This window comes from Chelonia mydas, chromosome 2, assembly GCF_015237465.2.
Source record: "Chelonia mydas isolate rCheMyd1 chromosome 2, rCheMyd1.pri.v2, whole genome shotgun sequence".
NCBI lineage: Eukaryota > Metazoa > Chordata > Testudines > Cheloniidae > Chelonia > Chelonia mydas.
In genome coordinates this window covers 148,697,716-148,710,145 of record NC_057850.1, presented here as the reverse complement: position 1 = coordinate 148,710,145, position 12,430 = coordinate 148,697,716, and the positions used below count along the sequence as shown (strand labels likewise).

Here is a 12,430-nt window from a genome sequence, read left to right as displayed (position 1 = left end):
CCTCCCACCCCTGCATTAAAGATAGGTTCTTAGGGAGCTGGTCATCCTGTTCTCTAATGTGATTTTGTCGTCTGTAACAGACAACAATTAGTACCAATCTTGTGCTTTATCTGTGGGGACTTTGATCCATAAACATTCAAGATCATTTTCTTCCAAGCTGCCAGTGACTCAGAAACAGGTAATGCCATTTTTGACAGAATGTCACTCTCCCTCCCCTTTTACCTACTCGATCCTTCCTAAATGGGTTATAATAATTGATTTCTACATTCCAGTCATGCTAATCATCCCACTAGGTTTCAGGAATACCAACTAGATTGAATTTATGCTCATAAATGAGCAATTCCAATTCCTCTTGTTTATTACCCAGGCTCCTGGCACTGGAGCATAGGCAATTAAAGAACTTCTTCTGTTCACATCCTGTGTTGTCTTGATTAATTTTGTTCTCAGCATCTTGATTTTGTTCTCAATGAATGCTCATTTGTTCCCTCTTTTCACAGTCTCAGGCCACCATCAAATTAACATACACACACACATACACAGCAGCCCAGGTTCGCTCTCTTGTTATGTCTACACAGCAACTAGACCTCTATGGCTGGCCTGTGCCAGCTGACTCAGGCTCATGGGGCTTAGGCTGCTTCATTGCTGTGTAGATGTCTGGTCTCAGACTGAAGCCCGGGCTCTAGGACCCTGCAAGGTAGCAGGGTCCCAGAGATCAGGCTCCAGCCTAAGCCTGGAAGTCTACACGCCACTGAAACAGCCCTGTGACCAGCCGTGGGGTTTTCTTTGCTGTTGTAGATATACTCTCTGAGTCTGAATGTCTTCCAGGGCTACCCCGGGATAGTGCAGCATACATACCCACACTTTGTTCAGGGCTGTGCCTAAAGTCACAATCCAATACTATGAAACTGAAATATAAATACACTGTACCAGAGTGGAGTGACTAGTGTTTATGGTTAAGTTGTGGCCAGTCTTTATGTGACCATGCAGAAAGGACTGCTCTCTGACCTGCCCCCCCTACTAAGAACTGAAGCCTCTGTGTTCTGAATACAAATGCTGCTAGAGAGGTGTCCCTCTTAGGAGCGACTTATCTAAAAGGGGTTGGGAAATAGGGGGAACCAGAGCTCTATCACTCCTGCATGCTGACCATGTTGTGTGCTGCACCTCTTAAGACGGGTGTCTCCTATTGTGCTCCTCTCAGCACAACTAGGATGTCTCCAAAATGCCTCCCAGTGCACCTCCTTGAGGCAGTGTAGCGCCACAACACCCTTACTACAGGCTGTAGCTGAAGGCTACGACCTAGTGACTGGTCTGATTGACAGATTATGGAAACGCTATTATGATGCCTTAGTTAAGGCCGAGTTCTGTTTTGCAATCAGAAGTTGACTGCAGCATGTGTAGACATCCCTGAGCTAGCTTTGATCAAGCTAAGTCCAATAACAATAGCAACAAAACTGCGCCAGCATGGGCTATATAAGCCTGCTCGTGACCTGGGCATGTACTTGAGCAGCTAGCCTGTGTTGTTGCAGCTTCATGGCTATTGGTATTCAAGCTAGTTAGATCAAAGCTGGCTTGGGTATGTCTACACATACTGCAGTCACACCTCTGAATGCAGTGTAGACATACCCTTTGTTTTATATGAAAAACAGCATATTTATTCTGAATTTTCCTATCTTTCGATAAAGTTGAATTTTCTGCTGGCTTGTGTGCTCTAGTCTTTGTGTAAGGAATGGTTACCAATGTGGAAGATCCTGTTCACTATCAAACTGTTTAGCCAGTTTAGGAGCAGAGTTCTCCTCTTCCACCCAGAGATCCACACCTCACTGATGGAACATCCATCATTCACCATAAAATACCACACAGCAACCTTAGCTCTGCCCCAGTAGGAGGCCAGTCTCCCAGCACCTTTGCCTTCGACCATGAGATCACTATAGATAATGGCAGGAGAGACATCTTCTCCGTTTAGTGTGGTTGTGAGTTTGGGGAAGGGGGGAGTTTGAAGACTGACATGCCTCCTGAGGCAGAATTAAGGTAGGATTGTGTTGTCCGGCGGTTGTTCTAGTGATGAGGCGTGTGACTCAGGGTGTAGAGGGTATGTTAGATGCTTTCATTTTTCTTTTCCTTCCTTTTGTAGTTCTGTGTTAGCTATATTACATATCTGGCAAACTTAACTCACAAACAGTGTTCTTATGTATTAACAATGAGTTATGTCAGACAAAGTTAACATTTCTGGTAGCATTTGATGAGTTTTCTCTGACTGCATAAGAATCACCATGGAGGAATAGACTAATATTCAACTACTCCTGTGATCTGTTTCCTCAGGAGCCAGTTCCCGATGCTCCAAAGGGAAGCTAAACAACTTCAAAAATATGCATTTGACAAACTATGCACCAACATATGATAGTGAGGAGGTCGGAAAGTCACCATATGCCCAGAAGAGTGATGAGGGAGCAGTCCCTGCACTTTCATGAACAAAGGCAATATCATTATGCCAAGCTCTTACAAGGACCGCACAGTGGGGAGTGAGTTCCTCATTCCTTGCCCCTTCAGATAAGGGCCAGACATCTGTCTCTTAGCCTCTCCATGGTCCTGATTGTGATACCCTTACTCAGGATAGCAAGCACTAACCCAGGAGATCACTCACCCAGAAGTCACTACTTGTGTAAGTGCTAAAGGCTGCACAGTCAGGCCCTCTATATTTGTCTCCTTTCCTTGCCTCACAAGGGTGTTGTGAGATTGTGTTTTGTTGCCACTTTTACTAACTTACAGAAATAAATGGGGCTAATAGGGGTTTAAGGCACTATTCAGGACAGAATCAGGCCTGTAATGTTTGTAAATCACTCTGAGACTCTCAGATTGGAGGTGCTATAGAAATGCAAAGTCACATTATCCTTCTCCACCTTCTGTAACTGACATGTTTAGAAAGCTCCAAAAATTCAAGCTTTTGAAATTTATAAAATATAAAGGTTTTGAAATCTGTATGTTGACACATGCCTGAGTGTGTGACAACCCTGGGTAACTGTTGTGCCCAAGGAGGGTAAGGAACAGATGGTAGTCTACTAAAAAGCACATACTGTCTACCAATTTATTAATTATAAAAAGCAATCTGCCAAACTTTCATCACAAGATACTTTAGATACTAAATTTCAGAGAGATTGGGAATTCAAAACAAATTATTTTAATAACAATTAACTTCGCTATCTGAATTGCAAGCATGTTATTTCCTCAGCTTGAAAACTTGAATTGATCAGCTGCCATCTGTCTAAAATTAATTTTATTTTAATACATAAAATGCATTTGCTTAGGTAAACAGACACTTGCTAGATGTATTTTTACACCGAAAGAGAAAAAAATTAATTCTATGCCCATAGCATGACACTTAGAAATCTTGCCCTCTGAGGGTCTAGAAGGTTTAAGAGACTGGTACTAGAATATGGAACCTTTCACCTTGAGGTCAGTGATCTGAATCTGAAGAGCAGGCCTGAAGTGACAAAGTCATTACTGTCTGATAACTGTTTGATGGCCTATCTGACATAGATTAGTGGTTTCAGACTCGTTCCTAGTGAACAGCTGACAATAGCACAAAAGCAACACTACGAAAACAGGAACTAATTGAAATCCTCATTGGCAGTCTCAGCAGAGAAATTAAGGATTGTCTGGAACCAGAAAAGAAGAAGCTCTGGTGTGTGGAGAAATAGTAAGAACTGCCCAGAGGGAACAAGCCCAGAGGATCTCCCCTCAAATGAGCTATTGTCTGTCACTTTGGACCAACTAGGGATCTCAGTAGATTTAGATGGGCCCCTGGAGCTCAACCAAACCTCTAAGATGGTGATTTCAGAACTGTTGCACTCTCCAACCACCAATGGCAGTCCGAGAAAGCCCTCCAAATAAGACAAGATTGAATAACACCCTTTAATTTATCTGACTTGGCTACAATCCTCCTTTGTGCATCACAATAAACAACTTTGACAAAATGGAACCCAACCACACCCCCCAAAAAGTTCCCTTTAAAGACTTAAATTCATATCCCTACCTACTATCCTAGGACATGGGTCGAAGTGGGTGCTGATTCACTGGTATATTCAACCACTGAATATTGCACTCCAGTATGGGCAGGCAGTTCACATACCATATTTCTCAATGTGCAGCCTGATGCTGCAATGAGAATTATAACGGGAACATTAAAATCAACACCCATTCAATGGTTGCCCACTCTGACAGACACACACACACACACACCTCGTGAGTACAATCAAACCACGAACATCCCAGCCTGAACTTCCCAACTTCTGAGGACCTCCGGAACCTTCCAAAGACACATCTGAAATCCCACAAACCTTCTTAAAGAGTCCTCATTCAATCCTGAGGCACACTGGGAAGAATTATGGGATAATGCTAATATACCGACTAACCATCTGATTGCTGACCCCCCCCAAAACAACTTCCAGGCTTTAACCTCCTCAGAAAAAAGGGTCTGTATTGAACCATTTCAGAACATCGAATGGCACATGCTGTCATCTCTTACACTGCTAGAAGCTGCCAGAATACACAATGTGACTGTGGACACCATAACTTACAGAATATGGACCACATTGTAAATTAGTGCCCACTTTGATCATTTGCCAGTGGCATCTCAGACCTACATTAAGCCACTTCAGACACGACACACTGGCTCACTAATCTGGACTTGGTTACTTGAACGTTGCTAGTCACTGCAAGTGCCATACAAAAGTAGAAAAAAGTATCTCTGGTTTGCAACAAAATGGAACTAGTGGGGTTGCATAGGTTGCAAATCCAGGCAGAATTCGGTCCAATGGCCCCTATAATTCCCCTGCAGTTGACTCACCTGCAGCAGGACCATTGCAGTGCTTGGCTCTAAAGTGCCTTCAGCAAATAAGCAGGGTATATTGGAGCAGGTTAAAACCATGGGGCTACAAATACGGGGCTGCTTTAGGTAAGTTACAGTGAGTCACTACAAAAGCCACTACTCACTGGGTTTTTCCCATCCATTAGAGAGCTTTCACTAAGAAAGCACAGTGAAAAAACAGACTACATTCTCTTCTCAGTCATTCCTATGCAATCCCACTGAAATCACTCTTCCCAAGTTGTGTACTTCAGTGAATGTACACAACTGTCACTCTAGGTAGAATTTGTGCACTAAGTACCACTAAAAATAAAAGGTTTGGAGACAAAAAATACCATGGTATGCAAAAACAAAAATGCATGCAAGCTAGCCATCCAGCTTCTTCATAAGGATGGGCCATTCTAAGAATTTTCCTGCTCAATGTACTGGATCAAATTCTGCCAAGATTTACAACCTATATAACCCCACTGATTTCATTTTGTTATAAATCAGGTATACTTTGTCCCATTTTCTGAAATGATAGATAGGGACATGAATTTAAAACTAACTTCTATTTTGCTGAAGCGAAAACAACAGTAACAAATCATATTTATTGGAAGAAGAATATAAAACAATTAAGATGATGTGTTTCGGCAGAGCAGGAAAATTGTTGAATAATATTGTTATGAGCTGGGTGACACATGGTTATGGGTTGAGTAAAAACTTTGTTGAGATTGATGATTATGAATGCACCCTTCAATTAACATAACTGTAAAGATAAATTAATCACAATCTTCCAGCTAAGACAAAACGGGTTTTGTCTATGAGTTTTGGATTGTGTGGGCAGAGGGGGGTTTGCTGATTATGGTTTTGGACGAGAGAGAAGTGTGAGAGAAGGGGGGTGGGGAGGAGGGGAAGCAGGAGATCACAGAACTAGAGAGAGACAGAGACAGCATGAAGAAATCCAAGCAGCAGCTGGTAACAGTGTGACCTTGAGAGAAACTTTTTTAGAGAAAGATTCTGAGTTGGGGGTGCTGGCTGAAAAGAAGCTTGGGGCTGTAAATTAAAAAACTACTCTTTTTGCCTATAGTTCCTCCTACACTCAGAGAATCAGGACTTTGTACATTCCTTGTAATTAAACAATACTGCATCAAAGAAAATACCCAAACTCCATCATCAATTTTGCCTCCAAAAATGGAATATCCCCTTGTCTTTAGAATGCATATAAAGAGTTCCAAATCATCAGTTGTGGTATCAAATAAGCAATATTTTCAGGGATGAGCCTCAGTAACTAATGTTTCTTTCAGTAGGAAGGTGGGGGCATAAAGGCATATTAATGAGATTTTCAAAACTGCTTTACCTTCTGAATTAACATCCCATCCTCATATTAAGTGGCTTCGGACTCTAATAGCCACAGGTGATCTACAGCTGAATTTCATAAATTCAATAAGGTTAATAAAAATAATGCATTTTAAGTTCAGACTTCTGTCATGAGCAACATGGGCAATTTTTTTGTGACCGCTGATGTGTTGTGAGAGCACAAGAGACTGAAAATCGCTTATCCAAAATGTCAGAGGGCAACCTAGATAAGTGTGGCACAGCTGAAAAAATAGGTGGATGATATGACTGTCATTTCACTGTCAGGCATACTGCAAAATGCTACAACTCCGACTGCTTTATTCTAACATCTTGGTGACAGTAAACATGATTTGGCAGAGAGTCCAGCAGAGTAGTTACATGATCTTTGGCCTTTTTGTGATACATGACAATTTAGGGAAACATTGTCTGAGCTAATCCACTGTGGAACAAGTCTTTTTCCTGTTGCAAATCTGCTCTTTTGGCACAAACACCATTATATTTCAGATGATGCTATTCTCAAGTAGGAGGATATTCTGTGTTGAGTCAAGTTACAGAATAACTAAGGAATTGGCAACTGAAACAAAACCACATGAACCAACACCACAAATTTAAATCATACCTAGTGCTAGCAGTCTGTTGAACAATGACTCCTTTTAGCACTGGAAACCCTAACAGTCAGATTCATGGTGATTGTAGGGCAGAATTTAGACTTTTACCATTACTCTACTCAGGTGCAAAAATCTACTAATATTACCATGGACCTGGACAGCAACATGACCAGTTAGATACATAACTGGCATTTACCACCATTAGCATCTGAAAATTGGAACCTGTAGTGAATTGAGGACTGTACTGAGTTTGCAAGCTATCACTTTGGGGGGAAGAAGTGGTGGGGCTTCCCGTTCCTGCTTGCAGGCTAGGGGTATCCATAGGTAAGCATAAGATCGGCAGTCATTTAGCAGACACACAGCATAAAGTACAGGAGGGTGAGTTGTGCCTCTGTTTTTGGGAGCTCCCAGCTTTTTGCTCTATTTTGGGTTCTTGTGTGTTATTGTTCCGTTCTTCTGAATTCTAAGAAATAAAATAGCTGTGATGGATCTGCTAAGTAGATGACAACAACTCCCATCAGCCTCCTCCCCACTGTACTTCCCTTTCCTCTGGCCAGACAAAGGGAATGCGGAAGGGTCCTGAACCAGGAAGTGGATGGGCTCTGTTAGGAAGGAGTTGGTGCACGGCTAGCGAGTAGGGCTGCCAACTTTCTAACTGCACAAAATCAAACACCCTACCCCTGCCCCTTCCCTGAGGCCTTGCCCTCCGCTCACTATATTCCCCCTCCCTTGGTGGCTCACTCTCCCCCACCCTCACTCACTTTCACTGAGCTGGGCCAGAGTGCGGGAGAGGGTGAGGGCTCTGGGCTGGGGGTGTGGGCTCCAGGGTGGGGTCAGAAATCAGGGGTTCAGAGTGCGGGAGGGAGCTCTGGGTTGGGAGGTGGGGCTGAGGGATTTGGAATGCAGGAGGGGGTAAGGGCTCTGGGCTGGGCTGCAGGATCTGAGGTTGGGCTGGAGATAAGGGGCTTGGGGTGCAGGAGGGGGGCTGAGGGATTCAGAGTGCGGGAGGGAGCTGTGGGTTGAGGCAGGGGGTTGGGATGTGGGAGGGGGTACGGGCTCTGGGCTGGGGTGCAGGCTCTGGGGTAGGGCTGGGGATGAGGGGTTCAGGGCTAGGGCAGTGGCTCGGGCTTACCTTGGGCGGATCCTGGTCAGTGGGGCTAAGGCAGGCTCCCTGTCTTTCCTGGCAGGGCAGGGGCAGGACAGGAGACTCCACATGCTGCTCCCATCCGCAGGCACTGCTCATTGGCTGTGGTTCTCGGCCAATGGGAGTGCAGAGCTGGTGCTTGGGGTGGGGGCAGCGCGCAGAGCCTCGTGGCCCCCCCACCTAGGAGCCGGACCTGCTGGCCGCTTCCAGCTTGTGGCGCGGTGCCAGGACAGGTAGGGACTAGCCTGCCTTAGTCCTGAAACACCTCCGACCGGACTTTTAATGGCCCGATTGGTGGTGCAGACTGGAGTCACCAGGGTCCATTTTCAACAGGCTTTTCAGTAAAAAACCAGACACTTGGCAACCCTACAGGAGCTGCAGAAGGGCCAGATGCAGAGAGGAATTCCAGGAATTGTATGCAGAGCTGGGTGTAGAACAAATTGTGACTGCTAGACATTACAGCAGGGTGCAGGTCTGTATGGGGTTTATGGGGGAGCAGCAGTTGCTGGGCAGGAAGCCAGTGCAGAGGGGCCCCATGAGAGAGACACTACTAAGTGACCCTGGCTTGGAAACCTGTAAGCTCCGATTTGCTCGAATAGAGACTGCAGAGGGCATCCCATGCACTAGGCCCAAAGAGCCCTGACTCTCAGTTGGACTGCCCCAGGGCCCAACTATTTATTGATATTACTCACTTTGAACATTAACTGTTTAAGCCTCTGTACCAATTAGAAAAGGAGTACTTGTGGCACCTTAGAGACTAACCAATTTATTTGAGCATGAGCTTTCGTGAGCTACAGCTCACTTCATCGGATGCATACCTATAGTATTTGCAACCTCTCTCTTTCCTGCCAGCCCTAGTAAAATACCCTTTCACTTAGTTATGTGTCAGAGTGGTTACTGGGACTCACCAGGGTTAGCATCTACAAGGCCTAGCTGTTGAAACACCTACAGTGTTTGCCTCCAAATCATAATACACCTGGCACACTACTAGCATCTTGGGGGCTTGGTGTACTCCGGCCCTGAGCAACCCCAATAATTACATAGTGTTATGTTGCAACCTTCCAGCAAGAGTATTTTATGTTTTTTATCCAACTTCTCTTTATGTATGCTGTGAACATACCAGAATACTTATCTGGAACCACATAAAATTCTCTTCGAGCTTTGTATCTGTCTTGCATAAAACCACCCGACCCTGGGTAGGCTAAGATCACCAACCACAATGGTTCAGATCTTCTTAGGGACAGACTAGTAGCTTGCTACCCTCTCTGCTGCGACTGGGATGGCTACCAGGATTGCTCCCTCCTCTGGTATTAGCATATCCCCCTTTTTTCCTCTCCTTCTCCCCAACCTAAGTTCCCTGTTCGGCTCTCCTTTTGTCACTTTCAGTTTATTCTCCTTGCCCCCACAAACACAAAGTGGGGTCTCCTCCCTTTCTTTTCCACCAGGGATTCTCTCATCTTCTTCTACCCTACTTTTCCCCTGTCACTGCAGTATATGAATGCTTCACAAACTTTAATAAAGTTACCCTCATAACACCCTTAACATCTTGAGGTGTGTGGAGAAATAAAATGTACACAAAGATTTTTTTTTTTTAAAAAAACCCTAAGAAGCCTTTTTGCATGATGTCACTACAGGGCAGAGTTAAGGCTGTTTGGGTGTTGGAACTGTGGACTTCAAGACCTTAACATTCAGATTTCTTTTAAGTTTATCCTTAACTCTGAATTTCCTGGGTTTGTAATATTTGTTCTCAGGATTATTACAACATCCATGTAATGCTTTACCTTAAATTACTGATACGTACTCAACCGTAGCTTCAGTTTAATATCAAATTTTTTTTAATAATCTTCTTGAATTCTTGTCCAGAACATTTTCCAATGACTCATGGAAGGACGGATTCCATCACTTTGTCAGACACGGAGCAATAACATGACACGTTGAAGACCAGCCTTATCTTTTTTTGTAGTTTCTTTTCCTACAATGCAACTCCCAGTTAAGCAGCTAGAGCTAGAGTGAAACAAGACTATATCATTCTGTCATCATATGGTATCTTCCGGCCAAATGCTTTTAAAAATTAAACTTAAACTTAATTTTAAGAAGATTTGTTTTGTATGACCGAAATCAGAGTGAATTCTATCAACACGTGAGCTCTTCTAAAACTGGAAGCCAAGTTAAAATCAGGAGATATGGGGTGAATTAACATAATCTGTATCCTCTATATCGGAGATGCAAGACGTTGCTGAGGCAACTAGCCAACAAAGCAGAGTAGAAAAGGGAACTGGTGCAATGGAGTGATGATTGTCACCTGTTGGTGAAGAGGATAAATATTGCCCCAGTTCCCTCTTAGTATATAAAAAAGAAAAGCTAGCTCCTGACTCCTTGTGAGTTCAATTTAGGGTTTAGTCACACAGCAAAGTAAATAATCATTTTCCACAATAGCAACTTTTAATGCAATTAAAGATATTTTGAAATATTAAACAACACAGGGGTGCTGGATGCCTAGAGGATTTTTCTCCCGAGAGCATTGGTTCAAATCTGCTCTAGGTCAGCTGTAATTAAGACCTTGTCCATGCTAGAGAAGCACCATTGTAACTCTATACCTTGCAGACTCATCTAGCTCCTTATGAAACGTGCTTTCCCTCAGGCAGGGCAGAACTGTTCAAAGCAGGTAATGGAATGATCCAAAAATGTAACTGGATGCAAACAGATATTATGCCACAGTTTGTGCAAGTCATTGTGGGATAGGTACAAACTTCCATAGAACGGCTTTCGTGTATTACTAACACCACTCTAGGTTTTTCATGCTGAAAGAATTTAAAAATTATCTGTTTTTCATAATTTACAGGAAAGAGTGTAACTAAAACAGACTTAAAGTACACACAAAAATGTACTACAACAGAAAAACAAGTGCAATTGTGACTGTGTACTTACCCCCTTCTCCTGATCCAGAACCATTATCTGATAAGGAAATAAAAGGGGAAAAAAATCACAACATTGTCTCAGGAATAGCTCTTTATTCAAGAACCTGTCATTGCAAAAACTATACAAATATTACACATCAAGAGCCAAGTATAAAAACAATGTCTCCCATCATATCAGGCATCACTATTAGAATTTGTCCAGTCTTATCATACACTCTTTTCCCTACCTGTCAAGGTAAATTTGCTCTGAGAGCAGCAGTGTTTTTTGTATGAGTTGCTGAAAACCATTGCATGTAGTCTGTAGCTGCATCACCAACAAAATACAGTAACTCCTCACTTAACGTTGTAGTTATGTTCCTGAAAAATGCGACTTTAAGCGAAACAATGTTAAGCAAATCCAATTTCCCCATAAGAATTAATGTAAATGGGGGGGGGGGGGGTTAGGTTCCAGGGATTTTTTTTTGCCAGACAAAAGAATATATATAATACACACACACACACACACACACACACACACACACACACACACAGAGTATAAGTTTTAAACAAACAATTTAATACTGTACACAGCAATAATGATTGTGAAACTTGGTTGAGGTGGTGAAGTCAGAGGGTGGGACATGTCCCAGGGAATGCCTTACTGCTAAATGATGAACTACCAATTGGCTGAGCCCTCAAGGGGTTAACTCATTGTTAATGTAGCCTCACACTCTACAAGGCAGCAGGAATGGACGGAGGGGAGACAGCATGGCAGACAGAGACACACACTCTGTGTGTGTGAGAGAGAGAGAGAGAGAGAGATGTGCATTTCCCCTTTAAGTACGCTGACCCACTCTTAAGTACACTGCCTCATTAAGTTAATCAGTAAGCTGAGACCACAGCTGCTGCCAGGAAGCTCCCTCCATCCTGAGCCCTGTTCTGTGTCCCCCTGCTCTATGGAGATGGGGTAAGCGGGGTGCAGGAGCAAGGGGGAGTGGGACACCCTGACATTAGCTCCCCTCTTCTCCCCCCAGCCCCCAGCAAGCAGGAGGCTCCCGGGAGCAGCTCCAAGGCAGAGGGCAGGAGCAGCACATGGCAGTGGGGGGAGGGACAGCTGAACTGCCGGCAACTGATAACCTGCTGGGCGGCTGCCACACAGGGAACTTAGGGGAGTAGGGAGCTGATAGAGCGGCTGCCGGTCCACCCTGGTTCCAAGCCCCCACCAGCTGGCTCCAACGGGCTGCTCTTCCTGCAAGCAGTGGACAAAGCAGGCGGCTGCCAAACAACGTTCTAAGGGAGCATTGCACAACTTTAAATGAGCATGTTCCCTAATTGATCAGCAACGTAACAACGTTAACTGGGATGACTTTAAGTGAGGAGTTACTGTATATCATTTCACCTCGCTTGTTTTTCATATTGCTTTTAAGTCCTTTTTAAATTATAAAAGATTCCAAGTTGTTAAACAAAAAACAGACTAATAATATACAATTTGATTTTTGCAATCTATTTAACAGCGGCTACATTTTGACTTGAAACACAGCCCTAGGCTAGGGATGGTGCATAAATTGCATGACTCCAGAAG

The 12,430-nt window shown here is 43.8% G+C and overlaps 1 protein-coding gene across 2 annotated transcripts in view; it reads right to left on the bottom strand.

The window, feature by feature from the left end:
* TMEFF1 (transmembrane protein with EGF like and two follistatin like domains 1) overlaps positions 1-12,430 on the bottom strand; it is a 219,280-nt gene that overhangs the window by 66,005 nt on the left and 140,845 nt on the right. For both annotated transcript variants that reach the window (XM_043540318.1, XM_037893403.2), the window contains one exon: positions 10,880-10,906. In XM_043540318.1, the coding sequence (XP_043396253.1) occupies positions 10,880-10,906 (27 nt within the window). The remainder of the gene's footprint in view (positions 1-10,879; positions 10,907-12,430) is intronic.